Source organism: Oreochromis aureus, linkage group 1, assembly GCF_013358895.1.
Source record: "Oreochromis aureus strain Israel breed Guangdong linkage group 1, ZZ_aureus, whole genome shotgun sequence".
NCBI lineage: Eukaryota > Metazoa > Chordata > Actinopteri > Cichliformes > Cichlidae > Oreochromis > Oreochromis aureus.
The window spans coordinates 18702837-18729681 of NC_052942.1; the positions used below are offsets into that span (position 1 = coordinate 18702837).

The window sequence follows — 26845 nt, forward strand, 5'->3', positions numbered from 1 at the left end:
GGTCAGAGCGTGACTCCCCAGCTCACATAACAAAAATTTGTTTATAAGTGAACTTAGGCATACTGAATAACCAAGTTATGAAGAGACATAATGCTGTTTTCTGAAAGTGGTGTAGAAGCTGACAGCCAAGTATTGAATTACACTACTTGACCTCTCCCTGTGACAGCAACGCTCTGTTTTCTTTAAATATCATAACAGACCACCAACAGTCTGACCCGGAGAGGGAACTTCATCTCTTCTCCTGCTATGATTTATAACACGCTCAGTAAACCAAGGCCACTGCCCGACAACCTTAATGTTTTTGGTGTGTATCTACAACCCATTAAATGAGTATGTTGTTTGGCAAGTTGCTATGACCGCGACCGTGAACCGGAATAGGTGTAGGCCAGATATTAGTATCTGGGAAAGACAGGTGCTGTACGTGGCTGGAATAAGCAGGGAACCACTGAGAGTCCACACAAAATAATCCCAGATAACACGCAGCTAAATAAAGCTAAATACAGAAACACACACGTGTCACCAAGAGTGAGGTGGTGGTGGTGGTGGGGGGGGTCATAAGGGGAAAGAAGCGTTAGATATTTTTGTAGTATGGTTTTATTTTCTGACAGGGTGATGGCGATGGATCACTGGCTCATAGACAAGTAGGGGAGATATAAGCTGGCCAAGCGTTTGTGTTGTGCTACATGTGCTGTTTGTATCCATGGAAACTGCACCATGACTGTGTCCCCTGATTGCCAGATAGAGACACTGTCCTTAAAGTGATTTAGGAGTGGAGCATCTCGGTTTTAGTTTTACTGCTCAGAAGAAGTGACTCAGTGTGCATCATAAGAAAAGGGTTAGAGAAAAAGCTTAGAAGGTTAGATCTACTGTAGTAGTTTGGTTTGGATGGGGTACATATTAGGTTTGCTACAGACCAAATTAATTTATATCATAACACAGCTGTGTAACAGTCCAATCAGACTGGTTCATTTAAAATGGGCTATATAGCAATTTATAATTAGAAAGAGGTTGAGAAATGAAAAGAAAGTCAGTATAAAAAACAAGCCAGACTGGTATAAAAACCAGAGCAGCAGATGCCTTTACCCTCTGATGTCAGCCAGGCTCCAAAAACACTGGATCCTTCACTTGCCATTATCCATAATGATAACATCCTCTGTTTATCTCTTACTCTCTTTCTACTGCTGTGCAACCCTTTAGTTTTGTTAAATATATACATTCATTACGTACACGAGTCTTCACATTTTAATGCTTCATTTAGAAAATACTCCTTTGTATGCTCTATTTTTATGCTTTACACTTATGGACAAGCAACATAGTATTTTACAGATTGTATTATGAGCTTTTGAAAATAGTGTATTGCTAAAGGTTTTAAGTGTATATAAAATGTTTCTTATGCATGTTTGAAAACAGTTGCATAAGAAATCATGATGTAAGATTAGATGAAATATACTTTATTTACCTGAGAACTCTGGCAATTCCTGTGTTACAGCAGCCAAAACACTAAACCAAATGCATAATGTACTTCCATTTATATAGCACATATACCACATTTAACCATACTTTCCTGAAGCACTTTATTCAATACACTTTATCTGCCTCACATCCACTAACCTAACATGGACCTAACACAACACTTTGGAAGGAAGCTGGAGAACAATGCATAGAAATCTATGGAGGCCTGTTTCTGCCAAATGATTTTTATTTATCACTATTACTTGTTTGTTTGTCCATACGTTCCATTTTTGGGTTATTATCTTGAAATAAGGGTTAAGGCGAGTGATGGGGGTAAAATTTAGTCTGAGACTTACTAATTAATTAAAAATGCTTACAAAATAATCAGAAACTGAAACTTTAGAAAAGTTTAGATTATTGATGGGAAAAAAGCTTATATAAAAACCTGTTTTTTTCTGAAAATAAGACAAGGTCTGCATGCTTGGGGTGGAATAGCCATAAGGTAAATCAGAATAGCTTAAATGGAACAGCTGTATAAAATAAAATGACAATATAAAGATCTCAATAAGGTAAAAAATAAAATAAAGCTCAGGAAGTTAAACCATAGTAATACAATAAAAGCAGATATAACCTGGAATTTAAATAAAATGTTGTGTAATAAAATGACAAAGTTGGCTTAAAGTACTTCAAATTTTAAGAAAGCTAAATAAATCTGAGGGAAAAAAGATGATCAATAAAGAAAAGTACAAGCACGCACACCGACAAGGCTTTTACCACATATACCTTTAGTTTTTGTATGTACATTTTATTATTACTACCACTTTTTAACAAAACATTACGTGTCAACATGCTTTTGGCACTGATAAAACAGTAATGATGTGCAATATTGATGACTGGCCCCAGCATACAGTAATTCGCACATTTCTCTGTACTCCACAAATACATCGACTGTCACGACACTCTCCAGAGAACTTAAGTTTCTTCTTTTGCCTGAACAACAACTTTTTGTCCCGCGGGTTTGTATTTCACAGTGTTGCTCAGATGTTGCTGTGTCTGGCAAAATAATCACTATGACAAGCAAGTAGATATCCTGGTGCTAAAAATACATGTGATCGACTCCATTTCTGAGGTCTGACTGTAGTATCTTATTACATGGCACATCGATCGTGGCTGAAGATGATGTGCCCGCTCAGGTATTCTCAGTCCCAATAAAGCTCACTGATGCTATTTTTGAGGGATTACTTGAGAATATGTGTCAGATATACTTCATACACCTACTCTCATTTTTTATTCATTAGCCAGGAGGCAGAATTTCTCCACAGACATCAGGTGGAAATGAAACCAGGTGAGGTAATGCAGCCTCTTGAACACCTACACAGTGACTAAAAGGACAGCAATGGCAAGGTCAAGTGTTATCGAAGTTATTTCCTTCGATGTAAGATAAAATACGCCATTGATGTATTATTGACAATGTTGTATTTCTCCTGCCAGTAATACATCATTTAATTTACTTAACCATTGGTTTCTATGAACTGTTGTAAATTATTTATTTTCTGTGAATTTTTTTCTCATGTTCAGTGTAAAACAAATCAGTAGTTACTGGGTTTGATACAAATGAGAGCAGACACTGCCACCTGCAGGAGGATAAACACAAGCTGAATATGCCAGAGATCAAATAAAAAGGTAATTAAAATCTGAATGAGAATAAAATAAATCTGAGAAAGAAAATAACAATTTAAGAATGTAGAAACAAGGTGCAGGAGAAAAAAAATAAGCATTTATTTAATTATACATTAAATTAAATGAAACAGTATTTGAATAGCTACATATTTTAAACAACCATTTAAATGTTTAAACAGACATGTAAATATAAATTTCATTTTATGAAAATATTTTTGATGAATAGCTGAAGAATAAGAATTCAGTCTAGAAATTTAATAAAACAGCCAAACCTGCCATCTGCTGGACAAATATTGTAGCTAAATTCTAGGGACCGTAGATATACGTCGATAAATATATGACAGCAAAACAATTCACCTCTGTATTCTAAAATTAAATGCAATGATACTGGACTTCTCCAAGTATGGTGGTTATCATGTTGATGTATTGATGTACTATATTTTCAGTCTGGTAGTAATACATACAGAAACATATATTACAGTTTTCTGACATCAAGTCCTTCTCCTTACAAAATATTTGCAAATTCATTGATTCTTAACATTTTAACATTATAGTATTTAACATTTTGTATTTTCAGTTGTTCAAAGCAGTGTATTTTTAGACATCTTCAACACAGGTGGTAAATATTTAACCAATCACAGCCCAGATTTCTCACTGGTCTACAACCTAGCTACTAATTACCTTGAACTCTTGCCTCGTCTAATCAATGATAGAGTTTAAACATTTGCTTGAATTACTCCACCTAATTCTGGATACCAAGTAAAAGGTTACAGTTACGCAACAGTTACAGCAACTCAGATGGTGAACATGAACACAGCTTTTAGGTGAGAACTCTCACAAATATACGGGACTATGCATGCTTTTCCTTTTTTTCCCCGTTGCTGGTTCACAGGTGTAATAATAATACATCCTCCACAATAGTAAACCATCGTGTGATGCTGCCGACAGAATTAATAATTATCTGATCATCACAGAAAGCTACAGAGATTTTAAATGGCGCCTTGTTTGGCTACACCACCAGGGATGACAACTGTTGAAGCTTTTTACTTCTGTTCTAAGTACAATCACAAACCCCTCGGGATAAGCTATCAGGTGAAAGTATTCTCGCGTTATTGCATTTACGGTTGTCTAAAAACAGTGTTGGTTATTTATGACTTCAGATCTCCGGAGGTCACATTAATTGGAGGAACGCACTCTCCTCCCTTTTAGAGGCTGGGGAGGCCTGAAGTTGTTTTCCATCCGCATCTTCTGATTGTCTTCCTCTTCGGTGAACAGAAGCATTCTGAGCATCCCCAGCTGCATTCAGAGGGACAGAAACATGAACTCTGGAAAAGACATTCATTTCCTGCACAACCCTTTCTCCACATTAGATGCTATAATAAGACAAATATGCCAAGTATAACTTAACAAATCCCATTAAAAAGGTCCAATAATTGACAACATATGCTAATCTCTAAAGCAAACCTGGCTTCCCATCTCCAAGCTCACTTTTTCATACAAAAACAGATTTCTGTAAACAATTACCAACAGCATTTGGGCAGTTTCCTGCAATAATTACTCAAACAGCAGCAGGTTTTGCAATTCTTTTTTGGAGGCGGTGTGATGCTTTAGTGACGGCAGAACACACGTAGGATCAGCTCAGATCAATTTAGAACTTTCTAATGACCTTCTAGTGTTTCTCACTGCAAAGCTGTGACTCACTGATGAGTTTTAATACAGCTCCATGGCACAGAAAAAACAGCTTCCTGAACTTAAAAGTACCCACAAAACCAAGTTAGACTTTGGCACTTCCTCTCTAACTCTGTGTCTACCATTATGTGGGGAAATGAAAAACAGTAGTAATTCCTACAAAAGTAATTCCTTGTTATATAAGGGCTTTTCCCTGCTGGGTCTCCATGTAAGCATTTTCCAATTAAAGCCTTGTACCCATCCAGTCATCCATCAGGATAATCAGCTGGAGGGGATCAAAGGCTTGAGGAATGGAGTTATAGTCTGTGGGGCCAGTTGCCTGGCTTACATTCACCCCAAGCAATGCTACAGATGGGTTTATAGATCGTTCATGACCAACACCCACAGTGCTTCCACCAGTAAAACCTCTGACTCCTCATGTACAATTATAGATTTGCAAAATACGCAACTAGAGAAAATCAGGAAAAAAAAAAAATCAACAAATTCATAGAATAATCCCGAGATTGGCCAGCAGTGGCTACAAGACAGACTCACAGGGGGACCTGGAAGGCGTGTGCAGGCATCCAGTTAGTCAGCTTAACTTTGACATCCTGCAGTTATCAGACCTAAAGTTTGTGATTAAATTCAATGCTAAGAGGCGTGGATAAAAAAACAAGTTCACATGTGGCATGCCTCTTGAATGATAAGCATGATGAACATGCTTATCATTCAACATGCTGGAATTTAAAATAAGGCATCATAATACCAGTGCAATTATGCACATGACATACACATTCTGTTGCAGGAAACTAAGATTAAGACTAAAGTTACGACTCGAGATTTGTTAGATCTGCTTTCAGGAATGAACCCATGATCCAGTGATGCTGTACTGTGTTTTGAAAACATAGGAAACATTGACTGGTGCAAGGATGGCAGCACACACGGACGAATGCAGCGGCACAGCGATCCCAACTATTGTGCAGCTTTTGCGTTTTTACACCTTTTCGTTGAGTCTTCCTGCAATGCACTGATCACTTTCATTCTTCAGGAACTAACAGACATCTGCCTCAGCCTGAAGCTGGACTTTACTTCAGATTGGACCAACAGTGTCCCACCTGAGATTGCAAGACCACTGTGTCCTCTGTGGTTTATTGTCGGGAACAGCAAGCGATACAGACGGCAAAGGGAGAGGAAACCTAAGAGAAAAGTAGGGACGCAGACCTGGCTATCGCTTCAGCTGCAAAAACAAGAACACAAATCCCCACTTCCATCCTCTTCCTTACCAATGCCAGATCACTCACAAACAAAATGGCGGAGCTACAATCAAAGATTTACTAACTAAGGCCTGGCTTCATCCAAACATCCAGTGCCTCATTGGAGTTACCAGGTCGGACCCTACACCCCCAGGACCGCAAAACAAAGACTCTGGTAAGGGAAGGGATGGTGAGCTCTGTGCTTATGTGCTAGACCACCCCTCCCCCACTCCCCCTAAAGGCTATTCACTTTTCTTTTTTTTTATATACACTCCCTGGAGACCAGTGGAGCATAGCCAAACATAATGCAGACAAAGACTCGTGGATGTCACAACAGTGATCAACTGGCACTTCAATGCCTCAAGCTATACTGGCTTACAGATGAATGTAGGTCACAATTTCTGACAGTTTTACGGTTCTGTTTAACACGTTCATTTTTAAACTGAACACTATGAAAAAAGATCACACATGATAGTCTTCTTTTGAAGCAACAATTGTAGATCTTCTTCTTTAGTAAAAGAGAACATTTGCCAGAGTCATTACCCACTGCTGAGTACTGCTTAATGATGTCTCTGAGTGGCTGTATAACACAACGTGGAATAATCAATATCTATTACAGATAAGATTATTGGTGGAGTATAGACTCATTTACTGTTAATGATTTATACCTAGCACAGTCATGTCATGACAATATAGCCACACTTCTCCACCTCCATTTTGTAGATCAGCACAATATTTTAATGCTAAAAACAGCACTGCCTAAGTTAGAAACCAGCTATGTAAAGTGGTCACAGTTGCAGCACTCACCTGCTTTTCAGACACTTCGATTGGCTCCTTCAGGACGATCCAGATAACGCTCTCGTGCAGCGGAGGTGTGGTTAGAGAGCCGAGGTAGGTCCAGAAGTGAAGACTGCTGGGAAGCAGGCACTTGGGGTTGAAACCTTTGAAATCTGTGATACTGCCCTGAAACATCAAGACAATATAGCTGCAACACTGCAAAAATGCAACTCACAGACTATTCTTTATTTTATGCAATAAAATAAGCCAACGATCACAGCTAAGCTACTCACTTTATACTTCACCGTGTACAGAACATCCGTTATCATGTGGAGCCATCTGTGGTCATCACCTGTCTTACATAACAGATAGATATATTTTGCACACACATGCATGTTTCTAAGAAGATCTTGGATATTATTAACTTGCACTAAGATGGTTTCAGTCTATCGTTATGGGGCATGAGGACAGAAGATGGGATTGCACTTAACAGAAATGTCTTACTTCTAAAAAGATGCCAAGAACGGCAAGACCATCGGGTGCAGTTGATGCCTCTCCATATGTTTTGTACTTGACAGCATTCCAGTGAACTAAATGAAGCTAAAAGTGAGGAAACAAAAAGAATAAGAAAAATAAGGTAAATAAATTAATTCATGCATACCACATTGCAGCCCTTTCTGTGTGCTACAAAATGACAGAATGTCAGTAAAAAAATCTCTTTGTAGTAAACCATAAATTGCCTGCCACTGTAGTTTAAATATAAGATTTTTTTTCTCTCTTCTAAAACTTCTCTTCTTCTAAACTAAAAGAGAGTCTGCACCAAATACTCAAACAAATGCAGTACTTATAATTTCAAATATCAAAGCCCTGTTACCATATACATTTTTACCAGTATACACACCCTATTCAAAGTTTTCTTAACCTGCATTTGGCTATCAGATGCTGAGATAAAGGATTTAAACTCAACAGAGACTGGCCTCAGATGCAAAGCCTTTTCCTGAAACAGTGTGCTCAGAGCCTTCGTGTCCTTTTCCACCCCAGTGGAAATGAAATTGTTTCAGTCTGTAGGGGTTATCGAGTGGGCCTCCCTTGATCACTGTAGGAGATACAGAGAGATGTACTGTAGAGGTAAAAAAACAAACAAACAAACAAACAAAAAAATGGTGGAGTTTACGTGCAAGCACTCCCCATACCTTGTATTGCTTGATTTCTCTTCACAGGTCTCTGCCTTACAAAATTTAGAGCTCTAAAATGTTCTTCTTTTGGATGCTCTTTCCAGGAGTCGCTACAGCGATGTACTCATTTCTGATTTTCATATGGTACATTCTCAGTGAAAATCTTAACATCTTCCGTACTGCCACCTCCAACCCTGACTCCTGTCTTTTTGTCACCAAAGCTCACAATGTCACCTGCTAACATCACAGTTCACAGAGACTCCTGTCTGACCTCATCTGTCAGCCTGTCATCAGTGTAGAAAACAAGAAGGAGTTTGGAGACAATCCATGATGTAATCTCACATCTACCTTGAATCCATCTGTGACTCCTAGAAGACACCTCACCACTGTCTTGTTTTCCTCATACATGTCCAATGCTTTCTCTTGAACCATGTTGACTTAGTTCAACTCTTGCTAACCTTCTCTATACTGCTCCATAGTGCCTTAAAATGACTTGTTGCATGCATAAATAAAATAAAAGTGAATTTGAATATCTGCGAGGGGATTAGAAAATGTCATTTCATGAGAACACATCACAGAGTATCCTTTGTGTAGCTTTACATGAACGTCTGACATCATTAGTCAACACCCAGGAGGTTTCAAATCATCGGATTTCGCAGTCAAAGCTGATATAGAAGCAAAGTCTCCAATGTCACGTATCACATCTATCAGACCTCTGTGGCACCAGCTTAAGCTTCAGATGCAAATTGCCAGTCCCATGCAAAATCAAGATTAGGATATTTTTAACTTATTTTTCAGATTCAACAAGGGTGAATAATAACTTTAATCTATGTCACAATGAGAATAGGAGACCCTGCAGACTGCTTTAAGTGCCTGTGGTATGCATTGCTGGATGTGGACTTCTTCACTGTTATTATGATTGTTATTCATTGTGATGCTGCTGACATCGTTGTGACAAAAAGGATCAGATGATTCAAGGTCACATTAGCAGTGTAGGAGTGGCACAAAATGTGAAAGAATGATCAACAATATTATAATATTGTTAATAATATGTAGATAACATTTTACACTACCTACATTGCAGTGATACATATTTATAAATGAATAATGTGCCGAGTCAGGTAGTTAAAGATAGCAATGTTGTTGTAAATCCTGACCTTCGTAACGCTACTGTTAACATCTGTCTGTGGAAAGAAGAACATAAACCACCTGCAGTTATGACTAGTCTTAAATCATGTTAGCTATTGTAATTCTATTTTATTAGTACAACTCTGAATAATTTAACAGTGTGCACCTGTCTCAATATAACTGCTTTGGTATTCCCAAAAAGTTGATTCTGTTCATCTGGATGTGGCATTTTCAGAGGGACAAATGTTTTGTCACTCATCCAAGTGACTTCTGAATAAGATGTGTAATGGCAAACAAACAACGGGTTTAGAGGATTTGTGCAGAACATTTGAAATACAGTGAAATGATGCTCAGGTTGTAGTGGATGTCAGGGTTTTTTTGCAGGTGTTTTATTTCATCATTATTATCAGTATTTCAGCAAACAGCCATTTACTTGTTTTGTGTTAACCGTCAGAGCAAAACAGCGCACTTTTCCGAGCTCATCAGTCATGCTAATGTCAGGGTGGTTAACACAGATCCACCCAGTGATAAAGACAAATATTGTCATCATAACCACTGAGATCATCCAACATTATTATATTTCTTGTCCAGCAGACAGACAGTCATGCAGTTAAGTGCTGCTTGCGCTTTCCTGCAGCATAATAAGAGGCTTATTTGCAAACTGTGATAATAATCAGCTTTACACGTGGTTTTTGCTTTCGAGAAATCAAGGGAAGGATTACTGGAAGTAAACTTTTAGCACAGATTTCCCCCTCATGTAACTGGCAGCAGATGTCAGACTGAAGATCAAGTTTGTCTTCAGCGGCTATTATAGTTACACGGCAGTTGTATAAAATTCTAAAATAGATATGGGCATGTTTGTAACACACATAAAATCCCTGCCACTACAACAGGTAAAAGTGGAATGAGAATACTGTTTGATTTAAATTCACTTCAAACAAAAGTACAATTTTCTCACCTGAACGATCATCGGAGTCATTGAACTCCACAACTACGGAGTGTCCATTGTTGGAGATGTTAATGGAGGTGCAGTGGTCGTAGTTTATCATTAAAGGGCCCAGATTGCGGTCACGTGAAGCCTCATTGGGGACAATATCAATTGGTGATTGCCGGTTCCCCTCTGCAACGGGGTAGTTTTTATACCATGAAGAAGGACCTATAGGAGAAACAAATGTAATCAAAAACAGACACATTTACAACACACACAATTCTGCAGTCACAATGATCTGCACCAGATCTGTTAGTGTGTCACCTAACAACAAACCTGTAACTAAACTAATGAAGCTTTCTCCCCCGCGGCCACAACTAAAGGCTGGTGGCACCACCTAACCTTGGTCCTAAACAGGTATGAGGAATTTAGATAGACTGCCTCATTAACATTAAGGCACAGTAGCACAGCACAGAATAAGTTTGCTTAAGAACATTGGACAGAGCAAAAATAAAAATATTACACTCTCTGTAACTCAGGGAAAATTCAACTGGACTGTCAGGCTGAGGTGAAACCGTTTATCTCTTTAAGCGTGGGGCTAATCTGGATTTAAATGCTGTCTTTAACGTCTGAGTAAAACACGAAGCACCGCAAACAGGCCGTTTATTCCAGTTAAATTGCTAATTGCCTCCACGCAGGAAAGTGCCTGGAGCTTGCATGTTGGAACATCTCACCGTCCTCCTTCCCGTATCCCCAGTGATGTCCCGTCATTGTCCCTGTCTGCAGGTTCCAGTCGGACCAAGCGGCACTTCGTTGCGCACGTGAAGGACAGGTAGGGACATCAGCGGGTACAACAACTTTACGGGGAAAGGGGAAGGGCAAGTATACCTCTCTTTGTCACGCCCACAAGTGTGCGCGAGCGCACGGTCATTGCACGCTAAATACACACCTCGTTGAAAAAAAGAAAAATTAGCAAAATCAGCCTGGGTGGCAGCTCTACGCTTCCGTAAGAATCTGATCTACTAAAATCTAAAAACATTGTGTTGCTTTGGGGAATAGTTTAAATAGTTTATTGTACAGTTTATTCTAGTTTAAATTATACTGCGCATGTATAAATGCCATTCTATACAGTTGCACTGCCTGAGACTTTTTAAACATGTCACTAGTCCTCATCCAAAATATAAGCCAGTTTATTTACAGCAGTTTTTGGTGCCCTTTGAGAAATCTTCCTCGCATTGCTTCCATGATATAGACATGCCAAATCAGTATTATTTAGTTTGTGCAATATTTTTTTGTTAATTGCTGCTGCTGGTAGGTTTGGGATCTTTATTAAATTAAAAAAAATAATAATTGTCAAATTCTTAATTAGATGTAATATTATTCATCCGAAACCTTGGCCCCGTAGGAGTTTAATGTCACATTTGAGCATTTTACTAACATACAGATGTACTGTAGTCCCCCCTTTTTTCTTTATGTCTTTCTTTCTGCTTCAACTCTATACTCTAAGCTATGTAATATATTTTGTAATACTCTATTATATAATAGAGTACTTTGTACTCCATACCATTTATTTTATTTTATTTTTTTACCATTTATTTTAAAGCTTTAGTTACTTTTTGAAAAAAATTGTTAAAGATCCCAGGAAGACCCAAGTAATTACAATCATAAACACCTGCAATGGTCCAGTGATATAATGTGTATGATTCTTACAGAAGCCATTTTATATGACTATGATTACTTTAGGTATTGAAAATATATTTTGGTTTTACACAGGTTGCACTAATAATAAGTTTACTTAAGTTAAAAAACTAAAAGACTATTTAACTGTGCAAATAATTATGTTTAAACTCCTCTGTAGCATTACTTTTCTGGTAGTAAAACTGTAACTGTTTTTTGTGAGTAACATCATCTCTAAACCATACTTCACAGCAAGTCTCACTGCCATGTTGTAAACCTTCATTTTCACTCTTTCTGCTATCCCACTGTCATAAATCACCCCAACACTCGTCTCCAGCCACTCCACCCAGCCTGCGCTCTCTTCTTCACCTCTCTTGTGCACTTGTTTGGTGCCTTGGTTGACCCCGGGTATTTAAATTCTGGGTATTTAAACTCATGTAACTTCACTACTCCTTGCATGTGCAAAGTCTCCCTCTCGTTCACACACACATGTATTCTGTCTTGCTTCTACTGAGTTTAATTCCTCTTCTCTCCACAGCATACCTCTACCTCTCCAGGCTCTCATCCACCATCTCCCTGCTCTCACCACAGATCACAGTGTCATCTGAAAACAGCATAGTCCACAGAGACTCCTGCCTGACCTCATCTGTCAACCTGCTCATCACCATAGCAAACAAAAAGGGCTTCAGAGGTGTAATGTGTCACTACTACATCTAAACAGACAAATTAATTAAAATCCCTAAAAACTACCCGAAATCAAATGAAAAAAAAAATACAGAAAATAGTGAGAAGAAAAAGATAAAAGACGGTCTGCTGAATATGCACAACATAAATATACAAATATAAAAGAGAATAAAATTCAGATTTGGAATCAATAAATTTGTTATTTCTAACACAATATTAATTATAACGCTGTTGATCTGTGTCGAAAGTGCAAGAGCGGATTTTCGAGCGGGCACTTTCGTGTCGAATCTGGCGCTGAGGAAGTCAATTTACGTCCGTTAACGTCACTCAACACAGAGCTATCATGGCATCCACCAAAGCCTCGAAAGAGCAAAAATACGACCGACAGCTCAGGTTAGTTTAAACAGCAGCGTAGTTTTCACAAAGAAATAACATCCCTCTAGCTAAACGTGTGAGAGGTCACAGCAGCAACGCTGTTGGGGCAAGAGTGCTGAAGCTAGCTAGCGTTAGCTTGCTATGAGAGTTGCAGTTGAAATAAGCACCGGCGAGCTAATGCATTAGTTAGCCGTAAGAGTGATGTGACTGATGTGATGTTATGCTCTTTGTTTCTGTGTGGGCTCAGGTGTCACCCTGTTTTAACGTATTTATGAACAGCTCTTGATGGTTTAACAGGTGTAATAATACAGGGCTGTCGATGAGGGTGAATCTTTCTTACCAGCAGCCGAGTCATTCTGGGGAAAGTAGCTCACTGTGTTTGTTAGCAAGTGAGGATAAATGGCAAATGGCAACAAATGTCCGTGTTGTGTGCTTTCAGGCTGTGGGGTGACCACGGCCAGGAAACACTGGAAAATGCACACGTGTGTCTCATCAACGCCACGGCGACGGGAACGGAGATACTGAAGAACCTCGTACTTCCAGGTGAACACATTTTCCTCTGTGTTAGTGACCGTGCTGCAGGTGATGGTGAAAACATCTGTCTGACTGAATGAATTGTTCTGTGTGTCAGGTATTGGAGCATTCACCATAGTAGATGGGCACACAGTCACAGGTGAAGATGCTGGAAACAAGTAAGTGGTTATGTTTAGCTTAAAATATTTTTATTCTATCAGTTTTACTCGCCTGCTTGCAGCTGACCTCTTAATCTCCTTTTGCAGCTTTTTCCTCAGCAAAGACAGCATTGGAAAGGTATGCGTTGCTGGGAGTTTCCATTTTCTCCCAACAGCTCTGTTGTCCTTTTGTTGAAGTACGCAGTGTATTTCCATATTTGTTTGAGTTCTTATCGTACTTTTTGTGCAGAACAGAGCACAGGCTGCCACCGAACATCTGCAAGAGCTGAACAGTGATGTCTCTGGAAACTTTGTCGAGGAGGTTGGTGTTGCTTCCCTTCCAAGGCAGTCTTGGCTGTTTGTGATCATGTGTATCATCTGTAGAGTAATCACATGGCAGCATGATTACACACACAAAAAAAACCTACCAAAATCACTTATCACTATGGCTGTATCCAGCTATTTTTATTTAAATGTGTTGCACAGCTATTTTATTTTCAGCTAAAGATCATGAAATCTTAACAATATTTAGCAACTGTTTCAAATAATTTACCAAGAGATCAATATCTGAAGAGTAGTTAAGTGTATGATGAAATTATTTGACAACATGCAGGTATTAACCACATTAACTTTTCCAGCTGTTTTCAAAACCTTAATAATGTTTGAGTAGAAATTTAAAACATCCGCAGTGTTTGTGATGTTGAAATGAAGAAGATCTTTCTGCACCATGACACCAAGACAAATCCCACAAACTTGACAATAAACCCAACTCTGATTCAGATGAATGGAACGTATGGTTTGTGAATTTATGACTTTTGCCACTCTGAAGCCACTTGTAATTTCTGTCACTCCTGCAGGGTCCAGATAAGCTTTTGGACAACGATTCAGAATTTTTCCACAGGTTTACCATAGTCATTGGTGTCCAGCTACCAGAAAGGTATGAGATCATCTTAATCCTTGCATTCATTTACAGTGCTGTGCTAAAATCTTGAGACACCTGTCATTTCTTTATACTGTGCTAGGAAAATAGAAAATTGGTGCAGTGTTTTGAAACAATGTACAAACATACATGGAAATGCAGCGTATAAGGAAAAAACAGTTTGTGCTATTCTAACAAGCTTGAAAGTCAACATTTGGTATGACCACCTTTATTCTTCAACACAGCCTGAACTTTCTTAAGTAAGCTTTCTTGTCATTTCTTTAAGTAGTCTTGAGGAATAGTTCTCCAGGCTTCTTGAAGCACATTCAAAAATCTTTCATGATGATGAAGAGCTTTGAATGATGAAGATGATCCCACACTGCTTCAATAATGAGGTCGGGGCTCGGGGAAAGCCAGTCCCCAACTGATAATGTTTCATTGTGTGTTTTGCTTTTACTACAGTTCGAAGTGTGTTTGGGATCATTGTCACGCTGAAATATGAAGAACAGAAGCTGATGCCAATTTTCCCCTATTTCTTAAGGATAAGACTTTCAGATACTGTTTATCTGCTGTCACAGTCACTTCTTGTCCTCTTCCACCTGGACACATTCGGCACTTTTCAAGGACTCTTAGGCTCTTTTGAAGTGACTTTGCTGGTTCAAAAAAATTTTTTATGTTGGTCAAACTGTGTTCTCTTTGGCATTTCTCATAGGTCCAACTACAATGATTTGGAAATTGTTTAAAAAAGATACAAGAAAGTCTGACTCCTTGGAAGTAAAATGATTTAAGCCTTTTCCACTGTACTGTAATACTGTAACAAAGAGCTGATGAAGAAAACTACGGCAGTCCATGAGTCATTTATTCTTAGAGAACGTTCATACATATCTATTGCAAGATTTTCCAATCAAATTAAACATACTTCATTGTCGGGCTACTTTTAATATATACTTTTTTTTCTTTTATGTAAAATGTTAACTCTTTTTGCAGAAAGTTTCAGGACTGACTTAATTTTCTTGCTGGTCTTATTTTCTGTCCAAATATCTTCACATCTCTTCAAATCCAACAGCACGTGTTTGAGGCTCGGCTCAGTTCTTTGGAGTGCCTCTGTACCTTTCCTAGTCTGTAAGACCTACGGCCTCATTGGCTACATGAGACTGGTGGTGCAGGAGCATACAGGTAAGTCGCTCTTAGCAGCAGTTTTCTTCTTTAAATCCTTTTTATAGTCTTGGCATTCTTCAGTTGGTATGTCTAACCTGATAAGTTCACTTTTCAGTGAACAGTGAACTTGGTACGAACATAGCTTATTTATGTATTAATATTTGCCAAATTACACAGTATATTTAAGAGTACAGACATGACACTAATATTGAATTTTTCTGCATCTCTCTTCAGTGATTGAATCTCACCCAGACAATGCCTTGGAGGATCTAAGGTTGGACCAACCCTATGCTGAATTTCAGAACCACATTAAGTCATATGATCTTGACAGCATGGAGAAGAAGGTGTGTGTTTCATTTGTGCATGCACATCATTCAAATGATGCCAGGGTTACACATCTAATCATCTTCCTTTCCGTTCTTTATTTAATCTGTAGGATCACAGTCACACGCCGTGGATAATCATTGTTGCTAAACACCTGGAGAAATGGCTCAGTGAGGTGCAGTATTACATTTTTCTTTTGCTTCTCTAGTGCCAAAATGTCTGACAGATCCTTTAGCATTTCTGTTGCTGTGCAGAAGAATCTAATTCTGCTTTTGCTGTTTGTCATTGTAGCATAATGGTCAGCCACCAAAAAACTACAAGGAGAAAGAGGCCTTCAGACAGCTCATTCGGGAAGGTACTTGTGGACCTGTGAAGATACTTGTGGACTTTTCTCTTCATTTTATGCATACTATTTCTCTTTCTTTCAGGGATCAGGAAGAATGAGAATGGTGTCCCAGAGGATGAGGAAAACTTTGAGGAAGCTATTAAGAATGTCAATACTGCTTTAAATCCTACCAAGGTGACAGAATTTAAAAGCTCTTGGCTTCCTTAAGAGCTGTCTTGTGTCCCACACAGCATCTCTCACTTTAAACTCCCACCCCTCCATAGTTTAGTCTATTAAGACTTGTGAAATCTCTTGCTTCTGCAGATTCCTAGCGCTGTTGAAGATCTCTTCAATAGTGAGCAGTGTAAAAACATCACAGCACAGGTTGTAATTTTTTGCCAGATCTTTCCTATAAAAAAATACATATTTTAAGGTGTTTGCTTTTAATCTTAAGTATTTCTTGTATGTGTTTGTTTAGAGTCCGTGCTTCTGGGTGATGCTGCGAGCTGTCAAAGAATTTGTTCACAACGAGGGAAATGGAAGCCTACCCGTACGAGGAACCATACCTGACATGATTGCAGATTCTCAGAAGTTTATCAACCTTCAAAATGTGTAAGTGGGGAAATATATGGGTGCTCACTGTTTAATTAAACAAGAGCAACAGAAATGAACTCAACAGTTCTGCATTTATTGATACATACTTGCCATTTGTGGGTGGTTTGACTTCTTATTTGTGTTTTATTACAGTTACAGGGAAAAGGCCATGCAGGATGCAGCAGCTGTTTCTAAACATGTAGAATCTCTACTACAGTCTGTTGGAAAGGTATGGCGCAAAGCTTTGGAGCTTAGATTTCTAAATAATGCATAATGAAATTGGAATCTAGTGTGCTTAAAACAGTGCAGCAGTCAGACTAGTATGCTAATCTGGAGAAATATATGGTACAGTTTTTTTTCATAGTCCTATCACAGCACGTGTTTATTACAGGTACATTTGTAGATCCTTCATCTCCATCCAAATAAGTTTAATTCATCAGCAAAGCCAAGAGTGTTGAAGTTTTTAGTTAATGCTTTTTCTACTGGAACCTAATATCTGCATCATGTGTCTTTTCTCTTTCGTCATGATATGATTGAGCTATAGAATTCTATAGAGTTTGCCCTCACATACTCAGTATGGCATTTTCACCATTTAATTTGACTAAAAACTGGATTCCTACAGTTCTTAATTCTGCTTACATTTTTTCCACTAGCCAGCAGAAAGCATTCCTGAGAAGGACATCAAACTGTTCTGTAAGCACTATGTTCTTTTATCAACAACCATTCACTTGCCATGTGTGTTTTTGAGGGGGCCCAGTTTTTATTGCTGTTCAGCGGGGCCCTGTTTAATTGTGTTGTGTGAACCCTGGAAGTTAGTTAAAATTGATCAGCTTCAAATAGATCAGATATGATTATTCATGGTAATTTAATTATTATTGCTTTTAATAATGCCCTCCAACGAGCTTTATTAACATCCATATGACATTAACATTGTCATATGTGAAACAAAGCTGCACAGTGCCATATATTCATTTGTAAAAATTTCACAAGGAAACACCAAGTCTGTCATGTGTTGCTTTACTGATATGCTTTATTTATTTCCTCTGAGCCTGGCTATTTCTAGCATGCGTTATTCTGTTACTTTGTCCTCTCATTGGAAGTGTAGCGTGATATGATCTCTTTGTGACACCTGCTTCATGTGAGGCTAGTCATTTCCTAACTGTAGATATTTGTGTTTAGGTAAGAATGCATCCTTTCTGCGGGTGGTGCGCTGCAGGTCTCTGGCTGAAGAATATAGTGTGGATACAGTAAACAAAGATGAAATCAGTAAGTTGGGGATTCATTTTCTCTTGGAGTAAACTCTTTTTATGTTGGAGTCACGTCATGTTCTTCTTGTTGCAACAAAGCCTACTTTTGTAATAACATCAGCTGTTTCCCCACAGCCTCCTGCATGGACAGTCCAGATAGCGAGATGGTCTTCTACCTCATGCTTCGAGCTGTTGATCGTTTCTATCAGCAGCACTCTCGCTACCCAGGTATGAAGTGCTTTAAGCTTTCCTCAAAGAGGAAAGTAATATTGACAAAGCTTTGGATATGTAAATGTGTACTAATGTGGCCACTGACCATTAAGAAAAGAATAGCTGCCGCAACATTAAGAATCTCATCCAGTTTGTATACAGTCAGCATCTAAGCTAGAGTCTTAAAAAGAAAAAAAAAAGGCTTGCAGGGTTTATTGAGAATACTTCTCGTGTTTTATTAAACCGTGCTTTTACCAGGTTGGACAATTCTTTTGCCTTCAGAAATGTCTTAATTCTTCATGGCACAGATTCAAAATGGTGCTGGAAACATTCCTCAGAAATCTTTGATCATATTGACATGATGGCCCAAAGTGTGCCAAAAAAAATATCCCCACATCCTTACAACTACTACCACTAGTCTGAACTGTTGAAACAGGTCAGAATGGATCCATGCTTTCATGTTGTTTGCTAGATTCAGAATTTGGTGTGATCAAATGGTACAACAGAAGTCAAGATTCATCAGACCAGGAAACGTGTTAGGACCTCTTCAGTTGTCCGCGGTTGGAGAGCCCGTGTGAAGCTGACAGGAGTGGCACCCGGTGTGGTTTCTGCTGCTGCAGTCTGCTGCAAGCGTTGAATTTTTGTGTATGCAGAAATGCTCCTCTGCATACCTTGGTTGCAACTAATGGTTATTTGAGTTACCATTGCCTTTCTATCAGCTTGAAGCAGTCTGGCCATTCTCCTCAGACTTCTGACATCAGCAGCCTACTGCCCATTGGATATTTCTTTTTTTAAAACCATTCTTTGTAAACCTCTGTGATGATTGTGCAGGAAAATCCAAGTAGATCAGCAGCTGAAACACCCTTTTTAAAGTTAAAGCCCCTTTGTTTTTCCCCCATTCTGATGCTCAGTTTGGACTTCAGCAACTCACTTTGACCATATCTACATGCTTGAATGCACTGAATTGCTGCCATGTGACTGGTTGGTTAGATATTTGTATTAATGAGCAGTTGAACAGCTGTACCTAACAAAGTGGGCAGTAAGTGTATGCTACAGTCTGATTTTACTTCCTGCTGATGCCAGAATACAGAAACAGAACTGATTTCTTTAGTCTCATGTCTTTTTTCCTGTCTTTACTCTCTTTAGGCGTTTATAACTACCAGGTGGAGGAGGACATTAGCAAACTGAAGGCCTGTGTGAACAGCCTACTGCAGGAGTACAGCCTCAATGTCAACATCAAAGACGACTATATCCACGAGTTGTAAGTCAGGGGCAAAACTGGATGTGCTGTTTTGAGTAATTGTTTCAAAAACACATAAACAAATATTTACTTTCTGTTTATACCACTGCAGCTGTCGATATGGAGCGGCAGAGCCACACACAGTTTCTGCATTTTTGGGAGGTAAAGATTCGATTGATTCCTACAGCATTTCTTTGTGAAACGGTGCTGTAAGATATATCTGTTCAAATCTTTTATTATGTTTTATTTTAGGATCAGCTGCTCAAGAGGCCATAAAAATTATCAGCCACCAGTTTGTGCCATTTAACAACACTTTCATTTACAACGCAATGTCACAGACGTCGGCCACGTTGCGTTTGTGAGTACGATTACTGAAGCTGCTTACGGAAAATATGAGAGAAAAATGGCACAAGGATAAACAGGAGTGTAATAGATCAAACTGTAAAACTGGACATTGGGATTTGATTTTTACAAACATGTATATGCTTACACCTAGAAGTGCTTCTCACAGAGAAGAAGCATTTTAGACTGAACTGTCAGTTCATAGTGTTTCAGCTTCTTCTCAAAGTTCTTAAAATGTGGGAGGGAAAAAAATCAAGATATCACCCATCACACATTTGCTGTTAAGCGGACCTTTAAGTCAGAAATGAAACTGTCAGATTCCAAACCTCAATGTAGTATTTTCATCTGAAATTCAGCGTTTGTGGATGATGTATTACAGCGTAGCGGCACTTTGTATACATTAGTCACAACTGTCTTATTGTATTTGGAACAAGCTATGTAAAACTTGTAGTGTTGAGCTGTCTTGTATTGCGATAAAACATTAAACATTTTATTTGATGTGGGGGTTTTTTTCTTTTTTTTAATATCAGTAAATCCTCTGAGTGTCTTTTTCTCTTCAGCTCACCCGCCAACCTAAGTCACATATTATTTCACCTCTGGAAAACACTTAAAGTTACTTTTTTTTTTTTTTTTTTTTTTTTTTTTTTTTTTTTTTTTTTGCAATGATTTCAGTTCTTCATCCTGAATAAATGTTTGATGACAAACATGTGAGCTTCTTGAGAGGCCTGTAATGTGACCCCTGGCAAGATCCACATGAAACCACTTTTATGAGGGTTTAACATTATCTTTACTCAACACTAGATGGCACTCCTCATTTTTTTACCATTTGTTGGTCATCATGTAGTTGCAAGTTTATTTAACATTCCTACACAGTGACCAGTACCTGGATGCTGACCTTTGGATACAGACTGAGTTTGACTTAATCAGAGGTAGGATGTTAACAAAAAACCTGTTTTGTTAACGATTAACCAGTGTGTTGTTTCTCAGCAGCTCTTTTTAGATACTGCGCCGTGTGGAGCACACTGGTCTTTCTTTTGAGAGTGATCTAATATGTAGCACAGCCTTGCGAGGTGATTATGTGATATAACTGGTGCACAGGGTAAGGTTTGCTTTTTTCTTTTTCCAGACTTGAGCTGAATGGAAATTTACCCTTCGCAGACCTCCTCTCCAAATCTCCCCATGTAGATATCTGTCACAGACTCACTCTCATACCCCCCGTCACCGTCTGTCTGAGAAGGATAGAGCAGGTTGCCAAGAACTACTCTGGACATTTTCTAAATCAAGAATTTGTCCGTTGCCTCTTAAAGATTATCACAGCTCCATCCAGCCGCTGCCTCTAAGACTGCCACGCTGTAACAGTCCCCTGTACAGTGAAATTCTTTCTTTGCTGTCCACAGAGGCCACCAGAATACATAAATAGAGTAAATGATAATTTCAAAACAATAGAAACAACTATAAACTACACTAAGTACAATAAAAGACAATAGAAATATAAGATATGCAAAATATATACAAATAAATTTAGTTTATTCACAGGTGTCCATCCGAACATGTAATGTTCAGCGCTGGTTATACTAGGATGTCTTCGTTTCTGCTTCATACTGTCAGAGTGACGACAGTAACTCATGTGTCTTCTTGTAACCCAAGGCCCCCACTCATGTAAGAATACTGATAAGACTGATAAGAGATTACAAAAACGAATAAGCAAAGAAGAGCTTTTTATCTGACGCAACAGACCGTTTGTCTTTTTTAAACCTTTTTTTTCTCTATTGAAGGATTCAGAGTATAAAAACTCAAGTATTTATAGCAAAAATTGCAGGACATGATGCTACGATAAAGGGAAGGGTATCATGTAAAGCAGCTCTAAAATCCAACTAAATACTTCTACCTAAATAAATATTAGAAACAAAATGACACAGTCAACTTCAGTCAAAGTAGTACTTTGTCCTGTAAGAAATATCACCTTTGCCTCATCACAAGATCCCTAAAAAATGTTGATTATACAGTTTTGTTAACAGTGGTGCAGACTGTAATTGCGTCATTGTTTACCACTGACACACACACAGCAAGCCGTCCTCCTTCTGCAGTGGTTGTAGGCAAACTAACATGTTTGCTATTCAGTTGCCCAGTGATTTGTTTGGTAAATTGACTGCTTTGAAAAGAACTGAAACTGCAGTATTTAAATATGGTTCAGTGAAACAAGTGCAAACGTACATTAGTCTTGAAACACACATTAAGCACAACATAAACCCAAGGGTAGAGCGACCCCTCACACTGTAGCTAACAAATATGTGATCACAAGACCAGAAGTTAATCACATCTGTTGCACACACTGATTGTCTGGACCTCAGCTTGCAAGTGCTTTATCTTGAAGCTACAGCAGAGACCCCACATGAGTGAGTGTGAGTGTGTTAGGGGCCGTGGGGCAAAGGAGGTGGTCATTAACGCTAAAATCAATCTGTAAATGAGTGGCAAAGTCTGCAGAATGGCCTCGCTGCCAATGATGATTCTGGCTGAAAGCTTCTAGCAACAAATGGAGAGCAAGGGCGGAGGGAACTGCATGAGTCAGCGTGAGGAAATGAAGAAAACTGCACAGTAAAGGTGGCAGATTTATGGGCACATCCCCCACACGGACGAGGGACCACTGTCCCCTTTGTCACATAATATGTCACTGGATAAAAGGTTGCATTTAGCACACATGTCACTAACAAAGTCAGAGTGAAGAGTGAAGGCGGTGAAAGAAAAAACGTGCAGCGCTCGAGGATAATGTTCTCTGATGGTTCATGGCTGTTACTTTGAATGATTTACCTGGCAGATATCCAACTTGTTCACCTCCTCGTGAGACCTGGGCTGAATTAAAAACAGTGCAGAGTGGAGTGTTGAATGTGTTTGCAGGAGGACTGCAGGAGGCCGGTATACTTTAAACCTCCTAGAGGTCTGCCGAGGGTTCTCTCCATTCTTCCTCTAAACAGAAGGAGCTGCATGCTTGGATTTAACACCTTTGCTTTCTTAAGAATGTACCTAACTTATATTTCAGTATTGTGTTGATTTGACTGGTGTAAACGGCTCATTTTTGATGAAGGAGCTGTAAAGCTTGTTCATTTGAGTAAAGCAAGCTTGTGTTCCTGGAAACAGCCAGCTGGTTTGTTACACAGAACCACCTGCAGTGTGCTCCTTCAAAGGTTTTAGGAAAAGGGCAACCGTTAGTCTCTCAGTGTGTACCAGCTAGCTTAAGGAACCAGAGAAAGTGAAAAATGGGAAAGAGAAAAAGGAGGTTTGAAAGATAGAAAGTTGGCATCAGTGTAGGCAACATGTTTACTTTATTGTCACTGTAGCTGTGACCTTATTGGTCAGTAGTTCCTCAGAGGACACAAATTGGTCCCTCGTGAGGTAGACTATTTTATTGTGATGTTGCACGAATTAAGCTGCCTCACAAAGTAAAGTGGAGGAGTCGGAAGAAGTCTCCTTGCATGGTGTGTGATCAGGACATTTAGCACAGTTTCCCAATGGCAGAAATGTTCCTGGTTCAAATATCATGGTCAGCTGTGGCCTTTCTTTTTGAAGTTGTCTTCTTTAGGTTCTCTTTGAGCACTCTGGTTCCTCCCACAGTCCAAAAACATGTTTGTTATGTCAACTGGTGATTATATCAGAATCAGAATAAAAGGTGACAAGCATGTATGGGTGCGTATGGTTGTCCTGTGTTCACCCTGTAATAGATGGACCATCTGTCCAAAGTACCCATTTCTCACCTATGACACTTCTAATCGGCCTCATCCTACCCACTACCCTGAGTTGGATAAGTGGTTAAGAAAGTGGATGAATGGGGTTAAAAACAGTTTCAAGATTCACAAATACATCTTTAGAGACTATATTTGGCATCCACAAAACCTACTAGGAAATCCAAAGCTCTGCAATTTGATTTTGCTGACCACTTTTTGAACTTAAAATGCAAACCTAAGAGAGCATGTGGTGCTGTGATCACACCAGCTGGTATGTCAGTGAGTTACACAGATTTTCCAAACTTTGCCTTTAGTTTGCTCTCAACCGCAGGAAGAACCATTCTGGCTTTATTTCATATGGTAGTGACACTGTTGTGATCACAAAATGAGTCCACAGACAGGCAGACGTATAAACACTCAATCGTGTGTGTTAGTCTTTGTGTTGCAGGAGTTTGCAGAACGATATTTTACCATGAAGATACACAAACGCAGGCAACACAAATTCACAGGTGCAAGCAAACACCAGTATTAAATATTATATGTTAAGATAAGGATATTTGACATTGGGAGTTACAAACGCATTAGTCTGAAAAAATGTGCGATAAGAGTAGAGCTCACTGGATAATTTCTCTTTTTCGAACCATTCTCTGTAAACCCTAGAGACGTTTGTGTGGGAAAATCCCAGTAGATCAGCAGTTTCTGGGCTGAAGCACTCAGACGTGTCTGTTTGGCCCCAACAACCATGCTACACTCAAATACACTTAAATCACCTTTATTCCTCATTCTGATGCTTGGTTTGAACTTTAGCGGGTCATCTCCGCATGTCTGCATGCCTAAATGCAATGAGTTGCTGTCATGTGATTGGCTGACTATTTACATTAAAAAGACCAAGCAGCATGTTTGTATTACTTTCCCAGCTTTGCAATCTAAAACTGTAAACTCTAATTAAGGGAGGTTTTTATATTTATTATGATCTAAATATTGCTATCAGCATGTCTTGATTTAGATTTGATTTGATTTTTATTATTTAAAGACTGGTGAACATTATCAATTAAGTGGAGCCAAGCTGAGAAAACTCCCACTTTGCGTCCTCAAGTATAATACAGATCAACGGTATCATCAGATGTGTCTGTAATGATTTAGTACACTGGAATGAAACCATAACAAACATCCTGACGAGACTTCCACATAACTCAAACATTCGGTCACTGATGTTTCTAAGATGTTCATCTGTGTGTTAGAGAAGGGCAACATTACAATATGCCAAACTGAACCTTACAACACATCTGATATGCAGCTGACTGTTGTGGCTGTACAATCTTGATAAACGTGGTACAGGTCAGAAGCCCCACTCTGGCTCCTGTCAACATTTCACTAGTGATCTGAGATTTATAACACTGTCAGATTAGCAGCGATTTTAACTCAACTTGTCATAGTAACAAAATCACAGGTCTACCAAGACTGAAAATGACCTCCACGCAATACCTAAATTCAGCCCCTGAATCCAGAAGGATATGTGGATAATAGAATAGTCTTTGATAATAACTAACTAACTAATAAAATCCAGAATGTGGACCCACTACTTGGAAAGTTAATCACTTCTATGCTGAGCACCTTCTGGTAAAATTTGGATTATCCTTCTAACAAACAGGAAAATTATGAAACAGAAAAACTAAACTCATTACATAAACTTCTTGGTGGAGATGGTAATAATAGCAACTATCTTGTGATGTGACCACATTAGCAGATGAGTTCTGAGAACACTCATCCTAAAAACTGTGATAATGATAATTCATACAGGGAGTTACAAATGCGAAAGGCACTGACCAGTGGGAAAAAGCAACAACTATACATCTGTAAAGACTTTTGAATGTACTGTGCACATTTGTTGACATAGGTTGTGAGTATAACCACCGACAAACAGATGGACATATAAACACTTGTCACAGTTACCGTCCATCCATACATCCATTTTCTTCTGGTAGTCCAATTCAGGGTCATTGGGCAGCTGGAGCCTTTCCCAGCTGTCACTTGGCGAGAGCCGGGATACAGCCTGGAGAGTTTGCCAGCCCACTGCATGGCTAACAATTCTCACAACTACCTTTGGTAAAGATTAATAGGAATGGGGGTGAGGGTGGGTATGTTTGTTTATTGTCTGTCCACATCTACCATTTATTCATCAGGATTTATGTTCCATTAGTGGGTAGGGCTTCAGGGAGTCTGGAAATAGGCATATCCAGATGGAGTCAGAGATTCAGCCCCCCCTACCATGTAAGACCTGGGTGTCACCTTACACTTCTAAAATGCATAAACAAATGGGGAGGCACACACACACTCACACAGCCAGCTTGATAACTGTTATACACGATGGATGGTTAATCATCCTGTTTTAAATTAATCAAGTACACAGATGTCTTTGCATTTTAGATAGTCAGCTGATGCTTCTGTCCTCCTAACAGTTACTGACAGGCTTGTGTGTAAATATCTTAGATTCTTGAACGTAAGACGGCGTTTGCAGACAATTTACTTCAGAGGTACATGAAATGTGCTCCAGAGTGCATTCTCCAAGTGCCATTCTTATCTCTGTCGTCGTACTCTGACATTTTCCTCATCGCTGAGATCAGATGGAAACGAGGCAGCCTGAATTCCACTCTGATATAAAAACACAGTGTTACTCTGTGCAGTCACATCTATGTGTGTTTTATGTTTTATCAGAAGGGGATCTGTCATAGTGAGGTAAAGACAAATAATGTCTTACCTCAACAGACCCTTATCAGTTTCTGGGAATCCCGAAAAAGGGGTGAGATGAGATGTGGCTCGGTGGCCAAAGAGATTAGTGCTGCTTTGTAAGAAATTTCGACAGATATGATTCCTTTCTTATGAGTTGGTATGTAAAGAAAGACATTAAGTCATTCTTTGTTGTGACTCATGCTTTTTAAGTAGGTTTTAATAAATACAGTAAGTTTGGTAACTTTAACAACAGAAAAACAAAGAACAATTCCAGCATCTACATATAAAATACTGCAAGTACAGAAAAAAATAAAACTACAGTTCACGTTTTGGTCATTTAGGACACAGCTATACAGAGTTTTTATTTGGATTTGTCCCAGGATTTGTATGTGTTATATTTCAATAAAACTTCTGACTGTGCATGATTTCATGCATTTTCAATGTGATTTCCAGGAAAAAGATGAAAGAATATTAATAATAACCAGAGCAGTTTTAAGGGAGTAACCCACAGGGACTTAAAATCTTTCTCTCACAGTTATTCATTTTGACGTGTTTAAACATTTAACTTT

General features: G+C 38.9%; 2 protein-coding genes across 3 annotated transcripts; one reads left to right on the forward strand and one right to left on the reverse strand.

The window, feature by feature from the left end:
• Window positions 1–3588: 3588 nt before the first annotated feature.
• Window positions 3589–10945, reverse strand: ca7 (carbonic anhydrase VII). Its single transcript, XM_031744855.2, has 7 exons — window positions 10796–10945; window positions 10092–10289; window positions 7808–7926; window positions 7335–7430; window positions 7124–7186; window positions 6861–7016; window positions 3589–4428 (listed from the first exon to the last, which is right to left on the reverse strand). Exons 1-7 carry the CDS (start codon window positions 10830–10832, stop codon window positions 4309–4311), a joined length of 789 nt encoding a protein of 262 aa, XP_031600715.1. The 5' UTR covers window positions 10833–10945; the 3' UTR covers window positions 3589–4308.
• Window positions 10946–12694: 1749 nt separating this feature from the next.
• nae1 (nedd8 activating enzyme E1 subunit 1) lies at window positions 12695–20325 on the forward strand. Of its 2 annotated transcripts, none has more exons than XM_031744854.2 (20): window positions 12695–12815; window positions 13237–13340; window positions 13429–13489; window positions 13577–13607; window positions 13719–13790; window positions 14326–14405; window positions 15454–15563; window positions 15780–15889; window positions 15982–16044; window positions 16161–16224; window positions 16298–16389; window positions 16519–16578; window positions 16673–16806; window positions 16942–17017; window positions 17442–17481; window positions 17968–18054; window positions 18171–18263; window positions 19392–19506; window positions 19598–19647; window positions 19738–20325. In XM_031744854.2, the coding sequence occupies exons 1-20, from the start codon at window positions 12766–12768 to the stop codon at window positions 19845–19847; spliced, it is 1602 nt and encodes a 533-aa protein (XP_031600714.1). In that variant the 5' UTR covers window positions 12695–12765; the 3' UTR covers window positions 19848–20325. The 2 variants fall into 2 exon arrangements, with proteins under 2 accessions (XP_031600714.1, XP_039465572.1); XM_039609638.1 differs by having other exon boundaries at window positions 12777–12815; window positions 13724–13790.
• Window positions 20326–26845: the final 6520 nt, after the last annotated feature.